General features: G+C 36.4%; 2 protein-coding genes across 2 annotated transcripts in view; one reads left to right on the plus strand and one right to left on the minus strand.

Annotated features, from left to right (window-relative positions):
- Positions 1-14,261: 14,261 nt before the first annotated feature.
- On the minus strand, positions 14,262-14,881 carry LOC122093023 (receptor-like protein 18). Its single transcript, XM_042663292.1, has 2 exons — positions 14,613-14,881; positions 14,262-14,568 (listed from the first exon to the last, which is right to left on the minus strand). The coding sequence occupies exons 1-2, from the start codon at positions 14,879-14,881 to the stop codon at positions 14,262-14,264; spliced, it is 576 nt and encodes a 191-aa protein (XP_042519226.1).
- Positions 14,882-18,612: 3,731 nt separating this feature from the next.
- The window catches only part of LOC122093025 (glutathione S-transferase L1-like), a 20,063-nt gene continuing 14,815 nt past the window's right edge, over positions 18,613-23,860 (plus strand). Inside the window, exons 1-3 of the mRNA XM_042663293.1 lie at positions 18,613-18,714; positions 23,509-23,595; positions 23,722-23,820. Of these exons, the coding sequence (XP_042519227.1) occupies positions 18,613-18,714; positions 23,509-23,595; positions 23,722-23,820 (288 nt within the window). The remainder of the gene's footprint in view (positions 18,715-23,508; positions 23,596-23,721; positions 23,821-23,860) is intronic.

Below are 23,860 nucleotides of genomic sequence, written 5' to 3' on the forward strand. Positions count from 1 at the left end.
TCTCCTCTCTCTCCTCTCCCGGCTTTCTCGACTCTCTCTCTGTTTGTCGCTCGACTCCACTCTCTCTTTGTTCGTCGCTCGACTCCACTCTCTCTCTGTTCCTCGCTCGACTCCACTCTCGATTCGCTCTCTATTTGTCGCTCAACTCCTCTCTCTTTTTGTTACGAGCTCGACTTGCTCTCTCTTTGTTACGAAGCTCTCCCTCTCTGCCCTAACTCTCTCAGAGACCTAACGACAACCTGCTGCACCAACATTTCTGGTTCACTGCAAAGGTATGAAGAACAACTCCTTCATTTTTATGTAATCTTGTGGATGTATTTGATATGTCAATTTTATTATTTTATTATTTTTTATTAATTAAGGGTAAGATTAAATCCCCACCAAAACCATACCAAGTATTGCTTTACCTGGATCACCAATTTTTAGTAGAATCTGTTGATTGCATCCTTTGCTCTGTGGTTTTGACTGCTGTAATATTAGGGGAAAAGTGTTGATCTTCCCCGTTGATTTCTCACATGTCCAAAGTTGTGTCAAACATTCCTGAGGACAGTTAGGGACCAATGTGGACATATGCTTTCACTTGTTACTATAATGTACTAACAATCTTTTTTGTAGGTAAGAAGTCTTTAGCTCAAAATGGTAGAGCACCTGGGTTAATGCCCAGGTTATGGTGGTTCAAATCCACCAAGACTTTGAAAGTGAATGAATGTGTTCTACCTTACTGCTATCATATGCTTCTGCTGGTTTACCAAGAGTTGGGATTTTTTTTTTTAATAGTTTCTGGTGATGAAATTGCATTTTCAAGGTTCAGTTCTGGATTTGAGAGTGTTTGTATGGAATATTTTTGGGTGAGACTGGTTCTGACACTTTAATCTCCTTGGATAGCTGGTGGTGTCATTTGTCATTCTTTTAAAGGAGGTGGTTGTGTATGGGGAAGGGTACTGAATATCCATTCTGTAGAAGAATAGAACATTGTGAAAGTAAGAGGAGTTGGAATATGATATCCAACAAAGAATACTCCAAAAAGGGGGATTAATAAGTATCAATGGATATGTGAAGATATTACCTATGATTACTAGGTTTTTAATTCCCCTGTTTATTACAGCTTGAACCATTCTTTTAAAAAGAAATGTGGAGCTATACTGGTTAGAATCCCTTCAAGATATTGTGGATGCACTTCTCCTCTAGTGCCTCAGTTGGAAATTATCAAGATAAGTTGTGGTAAATGGATTACAGATTGTATATGAATGTCGAAAAAAGATGCCAGAAATAAGTCTAAGATACTCTGGTGGACATTGAACTGCTATGCCTTAATTCTGAATTGCATCATTGATCGAATGGTTTATTATCGAGTTTTTGCACCACATATATGTAAGTCTGCAGGAACTCAAATATTTAAGAAGTCCTTAGCCTCCTGCATTGTTGTGATAGACTTTATAATACAGAGTTGTTAAAGAACTACCATGCAGTGTATGATTGTCCTTTTTATATTTATTAAAAGACCCACTTTTTTCGCCCTTTTTAACTGGTAGGAAATGCAGTTTCTGGATGAATGCAACTCTTAGTTAGGTTGTCAGCTCTTATGGATCAGTAACTGTGGATCCCACAATCAAATGAAATGAAGATAGGTGTTCAGAACCCAAAATAAAACTGAAGTTGTCAATGAGATATCATCATGAATATTTCTTTAGAGCATGATAAATTACACAAGAAAAGATGCATCATGTTGAATCAAGCCCATCCTTGATCCTATTTGCTTCTTTTTCAAAGCCCTTGTTGGAATTATATCTGAACATTGTCATCCTCAACCAAGAGCCTTGTGAGTTAATTCTCCCTGCAGTTCTGCCATTGATACTTCTCTTTATGTCTCTTCAGTCACTTTTATGGAACTGAGACAACTTTTCACTGCAAATGCCGTCAGTTTAACAACCTATAGAACTGAGACAACTTTTCACCAACAAGAACATATAAAATAAATAAGTTAATCTGATAAAAGGAAGAAGAAATGTATCAAACAGACGTGTATTGAGGTTAAAGTATAGAACAAGTTAGGACCCAACATAAGGAATTAGAGGCTAAAAATCTTGAAACCAGTAGAACTGAACTGAAAAACCTTGAAAATGCAATTTCAAACATGGAACTGAAACGGTAGAATACATTTCGATCACTTTTCAAATTTTTGATGGATTTGAACCACCATAATCTGGGCACTAACCCAAGTGCTCTACCATTTTGAGCTAAAGACTCCTTACCTATAAAAAAAGATTGTTAGTACATTAGAGGCTAAAAATCAATAAAAATAATTAGATTCTTGGATGTCTAACATTCTCAATACTAGACAAAACAAACAAAAAAAATTAAGGTAACAGTACTTCAACAGAATTTAACAAAGCAAGAGCAAGAGTGGAATTAAAAAAAATTTAAAATACTCTATATCAAATATAAGGACAGAGACAACAAATCTCTTAGGTTTTGACAGAGACAGCAAGCAAATAAAAAATAATAGAATTGAAATTTTTTTGAAAAGAAACTCAAATTAGCCAAGGAAAATAATCCTAAATCTCTTAGGTTTTGACGGAGACAATAAGCAAATATGAAATTGAAATTTTAAAGATAAGTAAGCTCAAATCAGCCAATGAAAATAACCCTAAATCAACATTTCCATTCTCAAAACCCTAAATCACAGATCTAGACATAGTGATGCCTTTTGAGAGAGAGATATATATAGGGAGACAGAGAGGAGAGTTTTACCTTCGTGCACAGAGACTTGAAAAAAAAATATCTCTTTGGGAAAGTCGAAGTTCGACCAAGGTTTAATCAACAAGGTAAGCTACAAAGAAAAAAAAAAAAAAAACCATGACATTAACAAAAGAAAACGTTGGTGCAAAGAACTTTGTAGAGACATTAACATTAACATGAAAGAGAGGGCTAGTCATTAGAGTTGAGCATTTCATACCTTTGCAGAGAGCTTCATAACAAAGAGAGAGCGAGTCGAGAGTGAAGTCGAGCGAGGAACAGAGAGAGAGGAGTCGAGCGACGAACAGAGAGAAAGTCGAGATAGAGGGAGAGTCGAGCAACGAACAGAGAGAGAGTCAAGAGAGCAGGGAGAGTCGAGAGAGGAGAGAGAAGAGAGAGCGTAGGTCCAAGCTTTTGGTGACAGAGAGGATTAGGGCTTCTAGTAACAGAGAGGGAGAGTCGAGAGAGAGAGAGAGAGTCGAAAGAGGAGAGAGGGAAACTCTTTCAGCTTTTATTTCAAAATGATGAATCAAATCGGTTTGTTCTCCAACAGTTTGGTTCAAGTTGATTTTTTATTGGTTTAAGGTTGTGTCAGTGGTATTTGAATCTGGACCGTTCATTTGGAATTGTACACATGTCGACCACCTAGGGGGCATTGTACAGAATTGCACAAAATGAGAATTTCAGACGACTTTTATCCCAATTGTTGAATTCAGATTGTACATCCAGAGGTCGATAAGCTGTATGAACTGCGAATTCTAATGCTGATATAATAACTCCTATAAAAAATGCTGACATGAAAAAGAAAAGGGAAAGCATCGTTGAAAACCCTAATCTTCTCCGAATGAAACCCAACATATCCCTTTCAGGCATACACTCAAACACCCATTGTGCTTGATCTAACTTCCCGAGCTATGAGTACATCATAATTAATGAATTGGCTATGGACAAATTCTGCTCAAATTCCCATTGGATAATCCATCCATGAATCTCAGCTCCAAGCTTGGTAGATAAAAAATCAGAAACAATTGCGGAAATGGTGAACAATTCTAGCTCGAAACCAGAATAGAACATCCCACAAAAGAAGCAGTCCTCACAGCTCGTCGCCGGATTCTGGTCAGAGATTTGTGATTGGGGTTCTACACAAGGATTCACCATTCTTGCCTTCTACGATTTGGTGAAGAAGACGACGGAATGCGAGGGTGAAGATGTAAAGGGTATTCTTGGTAGTTTGTTTTTTATGAGGGCATATTCTTATTAAAAAAAAAAAAAAAAGTAAACTAATATGAGCACTTAAGGTATGTTTCTTAATAGAGACTGTCGGTAAAGGGTTTGATTCTAATCGTAAGTAATGTTAGGGAATGTTTTGTTAATAGTGACATTCTCTAGGGTCTGACACTATAAAATTCTCTTTCTTTTATTATTTCTATTTATAGTTTAGATTTTTTTTTTCTTTTATTATATTTCTATTTATAGTTTGGATAGCTACAAAACTTGTTGATGCACTCTCTCTTATCCAATGGCATTAAAGTTTGTAAGACCCAGTTTCCATCACCAAATTACAGCATTAAACTCCAAAACTTATTTATGTCTTATTTAGCATTTTAACTATTAGGTAAGTTAAATTTTATATATTAATCTGAATCTCTATTTTTAACTTAGGATTTCCTTTTGCCTGTCCTGCTTAAGAAAGTCATGGAATTTTAGAATGAATTCTTGTGACATCTGAGGGAGGTAATAAGGAAGGGCAACCAAGTTAAATGAACAAAAGTGTGCAAGCCGATATATATATATATATTTATACCAGATTACAGGATCGAGATATGCTAAAATCCAGGGAAATAGTGATCTCCTAGTTCTGTATAGCAATCCGAACGAGATAGGTGCAATACCTTACTCCGATCCAGCAAGGAGACTAACACTGAGATGGGTGCAATACCTTACTCAGGACTAATTTTATGTTGAATTAAAATAAACAAGCAAAGAGCTAAGGCCATAAACTTAAAATAAAAGATATGGAATTGCAGAAAATAAAAGTTGCTTGACTGGATCTATCTTTCAGAATCAAGAGGCACGACTGTAGGCTTTGATCTGAGGATAGAACAAGAAGCTGCTATATGCAGATGCAGAAAGAAAGCTAATAATGCAATCAAAGAAAATACTTTAAAATATATTTAAAAGTAAAGTTTACAATATTTGGAGATGGGTTTAGGTAGGCTTGGGTTGGAGGATTTGAGAATAAGAAGGTTAGGTTGGCTTTGAGCTGTAGGTAGCTAACCTTTGATGGACGATCAGACTTGAGAAGATCGGAGTTTGTTGTTGCAGTCCGGCGAGGGGCTTGAAGAGATCTTGGAAGAACTTGTGAAGGCAAAGCTTGCTTCGGAGCTTCTCTCTCTAAGTCCTACAAGTTTTTGGAGTAGTAAAATTTTCAAGTCTAAGATTTCAAGTGGTTTGGGAGAAGGGGAGATGCTCCTTTTATAATGTAAGGAGGCTCATTTGAATTACATGTGGGTTTGGATTACATTTGGATTTCATTTGGTACTGTATCAAATTAGGCACTGTTTGACATTTCATTTGTCACTATTTGGAACTGTGCACTTGAATTTGTATTTGGAGTGAACAGTTACTTCCGACAATTATGGAACTGTTGGCGTCGAAAGTTGGAGTTGCTATCAACCAATGATTTGGAATCTTTGATAAATTGGCTGCTGATAGCAGATTTGGAATCTTCAATGATCTTACCACGGCATTCCACGTGTCAAAGACACTGTTCTCCGTATTGGTTTGATCAAGAGGTTTGTATCCTATTTGTTTGAGCCGGATATTGGCCGGACTATCCTTTGACCTGGGATAGTAACAGTACCTCCTTTCCTTAATAGGTTGTCCGAGGTTATTTGACTAGGTAATTTTTACGACTGTACCTGTCGGCTAGTTTATAACCGTCCTAGCAGACGTTATGGACCAACCTTAAGGTTTGGTCGAAGAGGACTTTGATTTGGTATTTTGGCGAGATCGATGGGAGGTAACTTCTTTGAATTTGCTTGAGGAGGACGCCTTAGAACTGGCGGGGACAAAGTCAGGGTCATCCTCATATGGATCTTGCCCATAGCAGAGTTCATGGGCAGGAACAGATCTTTGCATGGATTTGAGACTGTAGGCACCATCACTGGAACCTTCATTGTCTTCATTGTCTGAGTCGGAACCTAGTTCGGCAAGTCGGGCACGAAGGGCTTCCTTCTCACTTTTGATGCTTGATTTTGAGGTACTTTGGATTGTTGGAACAGGTTGGAGACCTGTGAGGCTTTTGATTAATGCAGTTTTTTCACATTTGGAGACATAGTTGTCCCACCATTTGACATTAAAACTGCGGCAAAGAACTGGAGCAATCCAGTCATTTACATGATAATCATAAATTTGATATTCCCAGAATAATATCCATGTGAGGCGGCAATGGAGAAAGAAACTGAGAAGATCTGGTTGATGAGGTTGAGGGGTTGTGTTTTGATAGAATATTTGAAAGGAATCTTGAATTTGTGATGGTAGTATTTCTTTCATAGGACCATATTGATCCCACCATTTGGGAAACCAGGAGGGAATTTGGTTATTGAATCTGTATTCAAAATAGAAAAACCAAGAGTGGCGGTTAATTCTGTTTTGAAAAGTGAAAGCTTTGAACCAAGCATCCTGGTAATCCATATATGTATAATTTGGTGGGGAAAAAGTATTTGAAAACCTTTTTGGGTTAAAGGGATGAGTCCCCCAGTCTTGTAGAGATAAGATTTTGCAGATGGTTACAGTTGTATGTGTAACCAAGGTTTGGTCATTTCGGTTATAATTGAGTTTGAATCTGACCGAATCAGTTTCTACGAGAACATACTCGTAAAATTCTTGATGTTTTGCAGAGGAGTTGGAATGGTGATTCCAGCCTTTGTAAAATATTTGTTGTGCCATCATAATAGGTGAGTCAATATATTTGCACAGGGGCTCTTCAATAGTGAAGAGGTCTTCTTTGTATGGTTTTTCATGGTATTGGCTTTTGAGTTTGGAGCCTTGGGCAGTTTGGAGGGGTTTGGCTTGTGTAGTTTGGAGGCTAGAACTGGCCTTATTTGTGGTTTGAATGGGTCCTGCTGCAGAGACTGCTATTACAGCATGGGAATAAGGTGTTTTTGTTGTAGCCATCTGGGATTGGCTACGGGTAACAATTTGATGAGATGGTGCAGCAGAGGTTGCAGAGGCACCATAGCTGGAGTTGGTTTTGACAACAGAATTTGAGGAGGTAGACTCCTTAGGGGGAGCCATCCTGATAATGTTGATTTGAAGAGTCTGGCCCTGTAGGAATTCACGGGTAAGAAAGTCAGGGACAGAGTTGGATTCTCCTTTAATATATTCTATTTGAAATTCAAAAATTGATAGTAAAGCTTGCCATCGGGCAAAAATTTGTTTTAATGCAAGGTTTGAAACATCATTTTGTAAAACATATTTAGCTGCGCTACAATCAACACGAACTAAAAATGGTTTATTTAATAATGTATTTTGAAATTTTTGTATGCAGAGAACAATCGATAAAATTTCTTTTTTGATTGTACTGTAATTCTTTTGAGCAGAATTCCAGATACCAGAAGTAAATTGGACTAGTTGTTCTTTGTTATTATCAGAAAGTCTTTGTTTAAGAATTCCTCCATATCCGATATCTGAGGCGTCGGTTTCTACTATTTTAAAAGCCTCAAGGTTAGGGATAAATAGACAAGGAATTTCTTTGATGAGTTTCTTGATTGTTTGAACGGCCGTAGTTTGGGTTTGTGACCAGGGAGTTGGTTTCTTTTTAAGCCGAAGGTATAAGGGTTCGGAAATCTTGCTGATTTGAGGAAGAAAATCACGAACATAATTTAAACTTCCTAAGAATCTTTGCAATTGAGTTTTATCCAGGATTTGGTCAGGGAATTTTTCACCAAAGGTAATGGCACGATCAATAGGGGTAAGAGTACCATTTTCAATTAAGTGCCCAAGGAACCTAACTTTGGTAAGAAAGAATTCCATTTTCCTCTTTGATAAAACAAGACCATTTGATCTAATGATTTGATAAAACGTTCTTAGGTGTTTGAAGTGTTGTTCAACAGAATTTGAGAAAACCAGGACATCATCAATATAGACAATAGTGAATTGTCCATAAGGATTGAATATGTCATTCATGATTTTCTGAAATTCACTAGGGGCATTTTTGAGGCCGAATGGCATAACGTTCCATTCATATAAGCCAAAGGGAGTTGTGAAGGCGGTTTTATAACGATCCTTATCTTGGATTTGGATCTGCCAGAAACCAGACTTCATATCGAATTTGGAAAAGATTTTGGCTTGATAAATTCTTTGTAAAAGATCCTTTTGATTTGGGATTGGATATCTGACCCATTGGAGGGCATCATTTAAGGGTTTGTAATTAACTACTAGCCGGGGAGTACCTCTTTCTATTTCAGCAGCCTTATTGACATAGAAGGCTGTGCAACTCCAAGGTGAGGTACTAGGTCGGATGAGTTTTTTGGCTAAGAGATCATTAATCTCTTCTTTGCAAGTCTCAAGAAGAGTTTGATTCATTTGGGCTGGTCGTGCTTTAGTGGGGATTTGAAGATCTGAAAACCCAGTAGCATATGGTAGGGAGACCATATGCTGTTTTCGGTGCCAAAAGGCATCAGGAACATCAGAACAAAGATTGGATTCAAATTTTGATTTAATTTGATTAATTTGTTGGATGGTCTTGGGATTTTTAAGATGACCAGAGATTCTTTCATGGAGAAGCTCTGTTTTGAGAAAATTTAATTGTTTAATTTTTCTAATACTTTGGTCATTAGAATTTTGGGCTTGTAAGAATGGGAAGACAATTTTTTGTCCTTGGAATTTTGTAGAAATCCCATCTTGGGTTATTTTGAATGGTTTGATTTTTTCTAAAAATGGTTGACCAAGGATTATAGTTTGGTCAAGGTCTTTTGCAAGGATGAAAGTTTGGGGAAGGCAGAGGCCTTGGTTGCAGACATGGGTGTTTGAAAGTTTGTAGTGGACATTCAACCCAGATCCATTAGCCGTGTTAAGGCGTTGGGTAGTTCTTTCATAGAACTGGGTAGGAATAGCACCTTCGTTGATACAGTTGGCATTTGCACCGGAATCAACTAAGGCAATGGTAGAAAATTTGAACGAGGCATTAACAACTAAGGTTATGTGAACATACCAATTTTAACATGTTATGGTAGCCACAAAACCAGGGGTTGTTGGGTTTGGTTCAACAAGTTCTTGATTTGCAAAAGGATTTATTAATGGTTCGTTGTTTGAAGTTGAAGCTTGTTGGTTTTGTTGTCTGTTTAAGAGGGCTATCTGTTGTTTAATTTGTTTTATCTCATACTGCAAAGATGCAGTAGTAGTTTCAAGGGTTTTAATTCGATTAGAGTGGTCAGGAATAATGGGTTTTGATATTTTATCAAACTTTTGCATGATTTGGTGGAGATTGTAAGGTTGAGGAGAATTTTGGGTAGAAACATTGTTTCTAAGATGCTCAAGGCAAGCCTTCTTGTGTTATGGGTCTGCTAAGCTATCAATATAATAAAAAATATTTGAATTAGGTGATGCACGGAGCATTCAGACAGATTTGGGAACGCAATCTTCACAGCTAAGACCAATAATACAAGAATCACAATTACATGCTTGAAAATTCTCATTATTGGATGAACTGGAAGTATGTTCAGAGGTTTGAATTTGATTAAGTTTGTAGTTTTCATCCTCAGAAGAAGATGAAGAAGTTTCTTGGAATAGGGCAAGGATTTGTGTTTTATCTTGTTCAGAGATTTGTAAAGAATTGATTTTATTTGAGACTCTACAAAATTTGGCGATATGGCCAGGTTTGCCACATCGAAAACATCCTTGTGAAGATTTGTCAGGTTTTAGGTCTTTGAAATTTTTTAGGTGCCTTGAAAGGCTTTCTGTTTTTGTTATATTTTGGCTTTAAAGGAGTTTTATGGTAAAACTCAGGGGTTGTGAATGGTCTGTGGGACACATATTTTTTAGATTTGTGGAAATTTTTATAAAATTTGCGAGAAGACTTATGTCTATGTTTTGATGGAGGTCTGAGAGGTGGAAATCCAAATTGTTCACAGAATCCTCCTAACTCTTTTTTGTAAAACTTGTTTTCTTTATGGATTTGTTTCTTTAATCTAATGTCAGTGCAGAGAGAAAGACCCTCTTCATGAATTAGACTAATAATTTGGCCATAGGACATTTGATCATAGGGAATGATCCCATCATTTTCCTTCCTAAGGCGTTGTTTGATTTTTTCAGAAAACAAAGTTGGCAGACCTGTAAGGAATTTTTCTTTCCAACAGGGAAGGTTTGCATCAGGTCTGGTTAAGACTTTGGTTAAGAAAGTATCTTTGTACCATTTGAAATCATGTAATTTCTTACATTTAAGGTTTGATAATTGTTCAGCTGTTCTATCTTTAAGACGAGAAGGGTTTTCTAAAAAGTAATTTACAATGCTGAAAATAAGGGTATTAACAGTATCCTCAATAGGAATACCTTCACCATCAAGAAGGGGAACTCCTTCAGGTGTGATTTGAACAGCCATTAAAATTTCTGTTTTTTGGACATCAGTCAGGACATAATCCCACTAACCTTTGAGTTGGCCTGTGAAGCCAGAAACAAGCAAGGTAGCCACAGCACTATCAGGTGTGTTCTTGATACGATGTGCATTGCTAACCATGGTCATTTCTTGGAGTTTGTTCATGAGATTATGTTCAGACAAACCATCTATGTTCCATTCATAGATGATACCACTTTGGTAAGAAGCATGAGAAGCAGTTCCTCTAGCTTCAATTTGGAGGTCAGGGAAGACTGGATGTTGGTTTGAACTTTGACCAATTTGGTTAATTTTGGGGAAATCTTCCTCTTCAGAACTTGAGAAAGTATCTGAAGAACATCCTATGATGGTGCGAACACCTCTATTGTTTGATTCAGCTGAAGGTTCATTTGAGGATTGATTTTGGACTGGTGTTTGTGGATCACTTAAGTGTGCTTCAGCAGCATTAAGGATAGTAAGTCTTTGATTAATTTGATCCAAAACAAAGGATTTGTTAAGAGCAAGTTGTTGTTTTTGAGGAATATTATATGGTTTGAATAAAGAAACGGAAGTTGGAATTGGAGCCGGTGTCATAGGTGAAGAGACTATTGGTTTTGGTTGGACAAGGTTTTCAACTCTTGAAAGTTGATTGCCTATGGTTTGAAGACTTAAATTTGTAAAGTTTAATTGTTCAATTTGTCTTCGGTTTGGGTCTTCTTGTTCAGCAATTTTGAACGGAGAAGCAATTATTTCATTATTTTTGTAGTTATGTTTGATGTTTTCTACCGGAGGATGGATAGCATTTGTGGTTTAACCCTCGTAAAGGGTCCAGGCTTTATGAGAAGTAGTTTGAGTACATACCTGATTATGTCAGGGATAGTAAATATTATTATCCTGGGCATAGATATCAAAATATGTAAAGAAGAAAATATTTGTTTTAAGATTTGTCATAAAATTATACCAATTTGTTCGAATTTGAGCTTGTTGTTCAAGATTAAAAGTTCTTAAAAACCATTATCTTTTTTCTTTGTTCTTTGATGATTCAAAATCTGTTCTAAGTAAAGGTTTGTCTATTTGATAATCTATGGTTGCTTGAATCATATGAACTCCTGGATTTCTAGAATCACGAGGAGGAGGTTCAACCTCAGATTGGGTAGGGGACCTTTGGTCAGTGGCTTCAGAAGGGGTTGTTTCCGGAATAGTAGAGGTAGTTTCGTATGTTCCATGGACAATATTTTGATTGGTCTGAACTCCAACAAGGTTAGGGAAAGGTGGAGTTGTCCTTGTTTGAGAAACTCATTGGTTTAAGTCAGAAGAAGTTGATGCCTCAGAGCATGATCTTCTGGAACTTTGATAAACCGGAGGGGGAGCTTGTCTATTGAACCTAATGGCAACTAATCTGTCTGAATCCTGGGAAATAGAACGGATACTTGTGTTTGAAACTTGGGGGGGAATTGCAGTCGTTTGCAGCTGCCATTCCTCATGGAAAGTAATATCTTCCCAACGACAAAGTTTTGGGTAAACAATTTGTCCCTGAATACAATCAGTTTCAAGGTAAAGAGTTTGGCCTTTTGAAGATGTTCGTTTGGCACGAGGTTGGACAGATTTCATTGCTTTGTATTTGATACGATGGATAATGGAAATTGGAATGGTTCCATGCATTAATTTGTAACCATGGGTTTTAAGGTTAAGTTTGAGTGAATGTAAAATATTTGGGTCTTCTAAAGCTATGGACATGTCTGGATAGACATTGAAATGGACAGGTCCATAACAAAGGCTAGTTTCAATGGCTCCCAGTAGGGAATCATTGAACTCAAGAAATCTTTGGTCACGAAGGGCTAACAACATGGAAGTGTTTAGACCTTCTCGGTGAAGGGGTTTGATGGCCACTTGGACTAAGCCAATATGGACATAATTCTATTTGCGGTCTTTGTATAAACCTTGTAAGGTGATTGGATCAAAAAGTTGGATTTCTTGGGTTTGTGGGGTAAAATTAATAGTTTGTTCTACGGTCTTGACTGTTTCGAGTCCGAACCAGTCTCGATCATAGAGATCATTTCTTGAAATCTTTGGCATATCCCAACTTCGAAGTCGTCGGTTAATTCTTGAAGTTTGTTCATCATAATCAAGCACATTAGAACTTGTGCTTGCCTCACCTGCCGATCTCATCGACATGGAGCGGGGTAGACGACTCATAATTTGAGAATTCTTAAACTTGGGATAACCACCTAGGTCTAAGTTTTAAGATGGTATTTCCAACATAACTTGGGCACAAACGTGGTCTTACACTCTTCTGCCACTCCTCCCAAGAGTCCAAAGGCATATACCTCGTCGAAAAACTTAAAAGAAAATGATTACACAAAAGAAAAGAAATCTACAAAGAAATAAACCAAATCCACCACCACCGTGGCTCTGATATATATATATATATAAATAAATAAATAAATAAATATATATATATATAAATAAATAAATATATATATATATATATATAAATAAATAATATATATATATATATATAAATATATATATATATATATATATATATATATTCAGGTGATGGGTTTGGGCTCTATCAGTCTAGTGTAATGACTTCAAATTCCATTTCAAACTTTTCTAGCCTTCGGGTTTGTATTATTTATGGTTAAATAATGGCGGTCATCCTTTAAGAACTTTAGTTATCTGATTACCCAAGGGCACATTTAACCTATTAAATACTTCAAATTTTCACAACCGTTGGATTGTACAAGTGTCGCATGCACAAATAGAATTGAATACCAGTTGAACAATTACGAATTGGAGAGGAACCGAATTAGCCTTGTCCATCAATTCTTGTGGGGGACCTTAAAAATGGTGATAATAAAACCTCTACCATAGTCCCAAAGATACTCTGTATATACTAAAAGGTTATTGTTACCATCCCTTACAATACTTGTATTCATTTAAAGGAAAAAACAGAAAGGAATTATATTCATTATATATGTGAGTTACGGGCATTATTGCTTTCATAGATTTCAGCCGATGCATGCTGGTTCCCTTAACTATAGCTTTTCTGAAATCTGGGTTAACAATTTTTGCCCGACCCAGGTTTTATGGTCTGGGTCTTCCAATCTCTTTCTCAACCCGGTTTGATCTTTCCATGAAAATTTCTTTAGATTTTAATTTTAATTTTTTATTCTATATAATACCACCAATAGACTACAGCTAATTTAAATCTGTCTTTTCTCGTTCTAATGCTCTCATCGGGTCTGATTTCACTTTAAAATTTATGGCCATAAAGTATTTTTTTTTAATTTATTTATTTTATGAAAACAACATATATATCATTACACATGTGCTTGTCATGTGCAGAAGACTGGTATAATAAAAGAAGAGGGCACAACTAGTTGGGGAGGGGAAGCAAGTTTTGATCTGATGCTAGGGATAAATATGCATTCATGTAACTGTATATAAAAGAATGAGCATAGAAAAGATCATACACTTTATTATGATATAATACTCAAATATCTTTACCTTAATATATATATATATATATATATCATTTATTACAATACTTAAAACATTGATTCATTTCCCTCTGTTGTGGTGTTTTCTCCTTGACACTTTTCTCTTCTTGGATCCTCTATTTCTAAAATTGGAAGTAAAGCCCTGATTGTTTTTCCAAAACAATTGTTGTCCTATGACCACTTCAATTATTAAACCTAAGCAATATCCAGCTATAGCAAACTTCCAGCCAAGTACAAATGATGAATCTTCTTCTCATTGCAATGTCGTGATTGGAGGTAATGCTCCATCTGTAATTCCACAATTCCTCGGCAATGGGAAGCCACAGAATCCTATATTACCCTCATAGGAAGTGTTCAAAAATGTGCCAAACTGGTTGCTTTGCGGTATACTCCCTATGAGGTTGTTATCAAATAGATTCAAGATTTCAAGTGATGTCAAACTTGTCAATTGGGTAGGGATTTGTCCTGAGAGAGTTTCTTGAAAGATCCAATGACTCGAGTTCTCTTAGATTTCCCAGTGAAGATGGAATTTGACCGGTGAGACTATTTCCTGACAAGTTGAGCAGTATGAGTGATTCTAAACTTCCCAAGGCATTTGGAATCTCTCCACTGAATTTGTTGTTGGATAAATCTATAGTGGTGAAGGCGATTAAGATACTACGCATCTCCATGTATATTCCCTTGTCCACAATAGCAATTGTGTCTTGATAGTAGTAGCCAGAAACTTCAAAACTGATATAATGCAATCCAGAATTGTTCTCATCAGTCATCATCACCTTCCAATGAAGAATATATTGCAATGGTATGTCCCCGTAAAAGCATTGAAAGAGATGTCAAAAGCTTGTAGAGATGGGAAGGGAGAATCAACATGGGAGAATTGTCCAATTGGACCACCAAAGTTGTTAGATCTCATAACAAGAACCCACAATTTAGAGAGATTTTCCAACCAATATGGGAAGGTATTATTCAAATGGTTGTCCCCAATATCTATCACCTCCAATTCCTCGCAGTAAGCCAATGATCTTGGAACTTGCTCATGAAGCATGTTTCTATTGAGTTTAAGTGCATGTAAAGCGCATCCACTTCTAAATGTAGGAGGAATAAGGCCATGTAATTTATTGCTCTCTAAATTCAGTACCTCCAGATTGCTACTGTGGAGGCATGGGATGGTTCCACTCAATTGGTCATTGGACAAATCCAAAAATTCCAGATTACTTGCATTGCAGATTGAGAAAGAGATTGTTCCAATTAATTTATTATCTGAAATTGAAAAGAAAGTGGCTTTGGAGAGAATGGATTAGAAATTCTGTAAGATAGAAGATTCAAACTCACTGTTAGAATGATCATAAGCCTGCGGAAGGCATGGAACTGTTGAGAGACATTCCTGTATCATGTTTGAGTGAAGATCAAATGCATCAATGTTGAAGGAGTGATTAGGTGCTGGAAATTCTAGGCCTATAAACAAGTTGTTAGATAGGTTTAGGTATACCAAATTTTGTTGCCATATCCATTTGGGTATTGCACTATCAATTCTATTACTAGAGATATCTAGATATTTCAATGCATTGAGGTCCCTAAGGAAATCTGTGAATTCACTAATTTTGCAAGGCCAACTACATGACCAGTGGTGCTGTCGCAAGTTATGCTTTTCCAGTAGCAGCAATTAGTATTGGGTTTCCAAGATTTGAGGGAGTGGTATTTGGAATATGGATGGACGAAGCTGAAATCAGAATGTGGATGGACATAGTGGTGCTTTTGCTTTAGTTGTAGCAAAGCATACCTCTCCTTAAGAGTGACATTAATGGGGAGAAGAAGACGGAGAGGAAAGAAAACAAGTTTGAAACAAAGATAGTAAGAAGATGAGGAAACACCAGAAACACCACATATTTCTATGTCTTCAAAGGAACAAGAGGAGGAGGAGAAAGGACGATTAAGAGTGAGAACGTATTGGTTTGCAAAATGATTGATGAGAGAGAGACCTTGTCGCTACTTCGTATTTATAGACACAAGATAGGAAGAATGACCCTATAAGACTTAATTTTATTTATGTGCCTTTTGAGACATGGTAGAAAATTACAAAACATGCCAATGTATTGCATAATTATAATTTTGAGATCCATTTTCCATGGAGAGGTCTATTAATAGCAACTCCATGACGGGTCGTAGGGGCTAAAAGGAATATTAATAAAATTTTTGCATCTATCCACTCACCTATCTATGCCTTTTACTGTGAACTTTCACTTTTATTCCACTTTAGTGTGAAAGGACGTGAACACCTTCAGCATAGGAAATGCAAACTATCGTGTCGCCTTCAACTCATGTGTTACACAAATTACCCAAAGGAAATCTTCCTAAATCGACACACTTTATTTTTGTCTAATTATCACAAATCACGTGAGGGGCAGTAGAATAATAAGAAACAAGCTAGAGAAACAGATAATGCACATAATTAATGCAAGAATTAAAAGCCAAAAAAATGGGTTTATTAAAATTCTGTCGGCAATGGCTGCAAAATTGAAGTAAATTTTTAGAAGAAAAAAAAAAAAATATAAACAAAAAAATTAGATTGCGAAGAAGAAAATGGAATTATTTTCCTCGAATTAATGTAGAGTATATACCTCACAGAAACATATCAAATGTGGGGAAAGAAAAAGAGAAAATAGAGGAAAGGGAAGAACAGATGTGGGTTCTGAAAGATCTGTCATTAGCATTTCTCATCTGTAATTTTTCTTTGGGTGAGTGGTAGCAGGACGTACGTATTGCAATCTTATTTTCACTTTCTTTTGATATTAACCGTCCATTTAAGTTTAGATTAAGCTAAACTATCTATTAGTTTTTTTATATTGTAACTGATTCCTAATTTTTAGGGTGGAGATATGACGGATGTGGTTACTTAACTTGTCTAATATTTTTTTATATAAATAAATAATAAAAATCCAATATAAGTGGACTCCTCATTTGATTTTGTTAGGAAATCTCAATCCTCTCTCTCTCTCTCTCGTTGCTTTTTCTTCGACGATGTTCCTTCTTTCTACAGATGCCATCATCATCATTTCTCTTTCTCTCTCTCAAAATATGATGAGATAAGAAAAAAAATCAACATAACTATTTTCAGGCACTGAGCATATGAGAGACTTGGCCACACATATCAAAATACCATGTTTACATATTAATCATCAGGGAAGAGATTTGGACAGTAAAGTTTGCATGTATGGTAAAATACAATGTGAGTCCCTAGAAAGGTTTATAGATTACTTGGGGGGTGGATGGAAAATTATGGGAAGTTAATGTCATTATGTAAGAAGGCAAATGACTGTCTTTGAGATAAAAATTTAATACATAGAATCTAGACCATTTTCTATATATTCAATTGCTGGATTTTGCATTTCAATATTCCATATGGCAGAATAAATGCATGAACAAGAAAATTTTCTGTTTAAGAACTTTTTATAGAAAAATGAAAACACGACAGTCATATTTGCATTTGATAGTTTATGGCATATCTACAATGGGAAGTTAAATTTGATTAGACCTTTTCAATTTAGATTTGTCCTTATATCTTTCCAACATTTGGTAGAATCAACTTAATGAAGTTGGGTTTGTCATCTTCTATCGATAAATTCCGGCCACTGTGTATGGGGAATTTTTATTGTAAAATTCTTTCCAAAATAATGGCAATGAGGCTTGCTAAGTTGCTACCTAGGCTGATATCTGAAGAGCAGGGGGCATTTCAAAAAGGAAAGTTGATCCATGACAACATCAGTGTGGCCTCAGAACTGGCCAATATGATGTTTGCTTCTATGAGAGGGGGAGGTCTGGGATTAAAAATTGACATCAAGAAAGCATATGATACTCTTTCGTGGTCCTTTATGTTTCAGGTGCTGCGTCGCTTTGGATTCACAGAGAAGTGGATAACATGGCTGAACCAAATTTTGATATCCTCTAAGATATCGATTTTGATTAATGGAAGTCCACAGGGATATTTTGGTGTGGAGAGAGGGCTGAGGCAAGGGGACCCAATATCTCCCATGCTTTTTATTATTGCAGAGGAAGTGCTTTCGCGAGGTTTAAAGCATCTGATCGAGATTAATCAATTGAAGCCAATTCATGGGCCTCGCGGTGTCAAAATTCCTGCCCATATTCTATTTGCAGATGACATTTTCATCTTCTCCAATGCTTCTATGAGGTATGTGAGGACTCTTAAGGAATTTCTTCTAAAGTACCAAGAGTTTTCTGGGCAGGGCATCAGCTTAGAAAAAAGTAAACTTTTTTTGGGAAAAATATCACCTTCCAGGAAGCATCGAATATCTGAAACTTTAGGCATTCCCATGTGTACCTTCCCTACAAGGTATCTAGGTGTGGAAATCTTCAAGGGAAGGATTAAAAAAGAGACTTTGTTGCCGATTATGGACAAGGTTAAGGGGAGACTGGCGGGTTGGAAAGGGAAATTGTTGTCAATGGCAGGTAGGGTGGAATTGGTTAAATCGGTGCTTTCGGGGATGCCGACTCATAGTTTCTCTGTTTATTGGTGGCCTGCATCTCTTGTGGCAATGATAGAGAAATGGATGCGAAATTTTATTTGGACAGGTGATGTAGATACGGTTAAGGCTGTCACAGTGAAGTGGGACTCTATGTGTAAGCCAAAGGATGAGGGAGGGCTGGGTCTTAGGAGACTGCGAGATTCCAATAAAGCAATGCTGTGCAAATTGATTTGGAGGATCAAAACGGAGAAGACAGCAGCGTTAACCTTTCTCAGAGCTCGATTCCTAAAGAAGGATGGAAGATCCTTCAAAAATTGCAACACCTCCACAATTTTTGCAGGTCTCAGGAAAATGTGGTCCTTTGTGGATGACAAGGAGCGCTGGATCATTGGGAACGGTCAGCTTGCAAATTTCTGGAAGGATAAATGGTGGGGTCCAAAATCCATTATGGAACTTCTTTCGCTGGATAGTGACCAAACTCTCTCTACATCAGCAAAGGTGGGGGAGTTTATCATAAATGGAGAATGGTGTCTACCTGAGGTAGTATCTCCTATGCTCAATGAAATTTTTGGACAGATTAAAAAGATTGACATTCCGAGTTTGCAGATGGAGGATTTCAGGGTTTGGTCGCTAGTTCCTTCAGGGTATTTCTCCTCAAAGTCGGCTTGGGAGGCTGTTAGAGTGAAATCCTTGAAGGTGAACTGGTCTTCTTTGATTTGGCAGAAGAATCTTCCTCCAAGACACTCCATTTTTGGATGGAGAGTGGTGCATGGTAGAATTCCAACGGACGACCTGGTTTGCCAAAAAGGTGTTTATCTCCCATCCAGATGCAACCTGTGTGGAAAGGCTGAAGAAAGTATGGTTCATATTTTTTTACACTGTTCTTTCTCCATTTCAATATGGAAGAGTTTTTTAGATATGTTTGGAGTGGCGTGGGTAAATCATCCAAGCATTCAAGCATTGTTCCAGTGGTGGAAGAGAAAATCTCAAGTGATTCAGCTAAAGAAGCCATGGAAGTTGGGTTTGATCATCACTATCAACCATATTTGGTGGGAAAGAAATAAAAGAAGGCAGGAAAATAAAGAAAGGGCAGGGCGGTATGTCTTTCAAAGTATAAGGCAAGAGGTTCAGCTTTGTTGTGACGGATCAAGTGAAGAAGTTCGTTCGATTTCAGACTTGATGACCTGCAGGAAGATAGGTTTAAGTATTAGAAATCCAACTTCCCCTTCACCTCTTGAGGTTCACTGGTGTAAGCCTTCCAGGGCGTGGATGAAGATCAATGTGGATGGAAGTTCGCTTGGTAATCCAGGTAATGCAGGTGCTGGTGGTGTCTTACGGGATGATAAAGGCAAGGTAATCGACTCTTTTAGCATTTTTCTGGGAGTCAAACAAATATATGAAGCTGAATTTGAGGCAGTCTTGGAGGGTATTCTGCTAGCTAGACACTATCATGCTAGGGGTGTTTGGATTGAGTCAGACTTAGCGTCCGTGGTCTCAGCAGTTCAGAGAAGGGAGATTCCATGGTTTGCCCTGCAGAAATGGAGATCTGTTATTTCCTTTTTGGAGTTGGTGCAATGGAAGATCACTCACTGTTTTCGTGAAGCTAATGTAGTCGCAGATTTTCTGGCTAGGAAAGCATCTAAATCTTGTACTTCAGAATTCTCAGTGGAGTTCCCGAGACATGTAGTTCATGAGTTAGCTTCTGATGCATTGGACAGGCACCGTTTTCGATTTGGCTAAGCCCTTTGCTTGTTCCCTCTGCTGATGGCCATGCCGAAGGTGGAGGTTGCAAGTGGGTTTAGTGGGATCGGCCTGCCCTTTTGTATTTTTCTTCGTTTTGCTTTGTTCTCTTTTAATAAAATGACCTTTTAGCAAAAAAAAAAAAAAAAAAGTCAAATAAGAGCAATACATTGGTTTCATTTTGATTTAGAGATTTTTAATAGTGTTGCCTTAAGTGTTCCTTATATTTTGTTAATCGAATCGACTCTTGACTTGGTTTGTTCGTGTGTTGCTCATTTGGAATAATCATAGACCCATTGGAATTAGAAATCTTAGCTAGCTAAATCTTTACAAATAAGAGGCTTGACCACAACAAAGCAAGGTTTTGAACCTAATCTCAAAAGAGCTCTCTCTTCCTATTCTCTTATATCTCTTCCAATTGAGAGTGTACGTCTTTAAAGATCTCCATTGCAATCCTTGGATTTGGAGGGTGGAACTTTGCATAACGATATCACTACAATCTTTGGTTCGTGTCTATTGTACAGATCGACGTGGGGTGCAACCCAATCCATTCTGCTGCAAGGAAAGTTACATCGAGGTAATTTGAGATTCCCATTTATTTTTCATTTTACATATTTAACTTAAAAGTAGAGCCCAATATATCAACAGAAAATAGCAAAATCATAATGAAACAAAACATGGATAATATACTCTTCAACATTAAGGCAAGAGGCATAAGGGATCCCGTGACCAGATGTGCATTTTAAACAATAGTTGTCTAACAGTTAAAGGAATTAGCACATCATCTCCAAAGAAAACTTTTAAAGTTGGGTACCAAAGGTAATATTCATTAAGTGTATCAGAAAGAATCACAGAAGTATTAAATTTAAGTGGTAAGCACCCCATAACCATGAATAAGATTCACTTAAAATATTAAAGGGAATCCAACCTTCATGAAAACAAGGTTTGAGACAAGTAATGACACATTCCACTGTAAGGACTCATGATTAATCAAACTGATCATTCTTTGCATCCTTCCTAGCTGAAGACTTAAAATTCTTCCATTAGGAACTGAATGGGAAACCATGCTCTCTCTCTCTTTATATATATATATATATAAATGGAGGAACCATCTCCAATTTTCCTTCTTAAACCCTTTGGTCTTTATCCTTCAAAATACTATGCATTTATTGGGATTGTTTAGAAGACCCCTAGATCTTGCAAGATCGATCTTTTGGTTGTTAGTGGGATTCCTCCTTCGCATTTGTAATTTGTTTTCATTTTAACTTTTACAATAAATTTGATATCACCTATAACGGAAAAACTTATTTATTTTGAGACTGCCCCATTGATATTGACTCACTCTCAAGGAGAGTTTTTCTAAATATGATAAAGGTTTGGTAGCGAAAAGGTGTTTTTTCAGGAAGCAACTTCTATATTTGAGTTTCTCACGATTCAAGTCCAAGCTGTTGGAATTAAAATAAATTCGACAATGAATCTTGGCGATTTTGTCTATCTAACGAATGGAAAGTCTATTTTAAAATGAATTAGTGAAACATGGGTGTATATTTCATAGATTTTTATGATATTTTATGATATATTTTGTATAGTCCAACAGTGGCCAAAATTTATTTTCTTTTGCGATTTATTGGCTATCTTCTTAGTCCTCGAACCGACTAAGAAATGGAGCATTTACCCTTTAGAAAAAAAAAAAAAAAAAACCCAATTAGGATGTACTGGTTTCCAAGGTTTGGAACCAATTAGTTAATTGAGATAACTTTGATCATGGCTTGAAAAGGTGGAATCTATATTGACCTGTCCTAATTCCTATGAATTAGGACAATTAGCATGTATAAAACCTTTTTGGTAATGAACGCTTGTTTAAAACAAATTAGTTTAAGATGTATATTCACAGTAAATCCATCATACAAACATGTATAACACTAATTAATCTTCACTTTTTTTTTTTTTTGGGTAAAGATTAATTTTCATTCTAGCAACATGAAAATTAGTTGTCTATAAATAGCAGGTGAGTAAAATATAGTTTTATAGAATTTTATCAATATAAGTTGATGAAGGACAAGATTAAGACATTGAGTAAACCAATAATAAGAAAGCAAATAGGGTATTTAGGGGTGTCAATTGGTCGGGCTGAGCTTAATCGGATTTCCCAACTTTTGGACCTTAGACCGTGACTATCATGCATGTTTAAGTAATCAATCCTCATATGCTAGGCATGATCCTCTTTATAAACGGTTGGTTGGGTACTACTCTTTATCGGGCTACTAATAATCAGGCTAAATGGGTCTTAACTAACTTTAAACTGGTAAATAATATATTTATTTCTAAGCAAGCTCTAAATGTGTCGGGTTTAGTAAAAAGCACTAAGGAAGCTTTAATATATCCGGTTGAGTCACGCTACTAATCAGTCGATCCCGATCGGGTGCCTGTAGGGTAGCACCCTTGAATAGGGAACGACTGATTAAAATTGGTCTGAGGTAGAGCTTGCCACATATATTAAACAGTCTGGGCTAGTTCGACTTTAAATGATCACGCTCGGTTGGACCTACCAGGATGGGCTTGGAATTGACACCTAAAGGGGTATCAACCGATTTGTTCCTTAACAATACGCAAATTTGATTATTTAAGGAGTTTCATAGGTTGATTATTTTAACAACTCTTTAATATAAGTTTTAAATAATCAAAGGGTATTTTTTCATAAAAAAGTTATATTAAATATAAAACTACTTCATACTTTCTCACACGATTTGTGTAGAGAGGCTTATCCATACTGTAAGGCCTTATATTGATCATTACATAGTCTTCTTGAATTTTCTCTAATACTATTTTATTTCAAATAATTTGGTTGTATGTGTAGCATCTAGGAATATTTGGATGTTAATCCTATATTATATTTATTATTTTAATTTTTTTTTTTTTTTTAACATTAGCACAGAAAAAAAAAAGTGTGAATCAATAGCACGATATGTATTGAGTCCTAGATCTATTGTATGATCCATCCAATTAGGATTTGTACGCTCATATTTTAAAAGCTGCCAGGTTGAATTGTCAATCCATCTTCAGACATTCATATATTTAAATCTAGATTTGACTATAGCTTTTCACATTAAAAAATGATGATGTGGCCACAATCTTCTCATTTTGAATGCCTAAGTAAGTGTCAAGTGATAGATATTTTGTCTACATGGGACTGGAAAGAAAAGTTTTTTTTTTTCTTCATTATTTGTACTCCCTATATTAAATACTTAGAGAAAAAATTTGATGCAATTTAAATTGTATTCAGTTAATCATACATTTTTACCATGATATTAATTTATGCTTTTATTTTGATTCTTGGAATTCATCACCTCGCGTTGTATAAACATGCATAGTAAAACCATGGTTCGCATGCATCATGAGTAATTTAACAAATACTCATACCAAATTATTATTTCTTTTTTATGAGGAGCAGGGGTTGCAGGACAAGATCAAATTGGTTGGTATTGACCTTCAAAATAGGCCTGCTTGGTACAAGGAAAAGGTCAACCCTGCAAATAAGGTCACATTCTTCACCTACATTATTAAGATCATGCTTTAGTGGAGAAGAGAATTAAAATAGATGAGTACTAGTCAGAATTCATCTTTCACTTTATTTTTTTTATGTGGAATTTTCTTGTTTTGATAGGTCCCTGCATTGGAACACAACAACAAAATTATAACAGAAAGCCTTGATTTGATCAAATATGTTGACAGCAATTTTGAAGGGCCCGTCTTTCTCCCTGATGTAATACCAAGTTAATCTCTTCTTTGTAAACAACACCCCC

The sequence above is a fragment of the Macadamia integrifolia genome, chromosome 11, assembly GCF_013358625.1.
Source record: "Macadamia integrifolia cultivar HAES 741 chromosome 11, SCU_Mint_v3, whole genome shotgun sequence".
Lineage (NCBI taxonomy): Eukaryota > Viridiplantae > Streptophyta > Magnoliopsida > Proteales > Proteaceae > Macadamia > Macadamia integrifolia.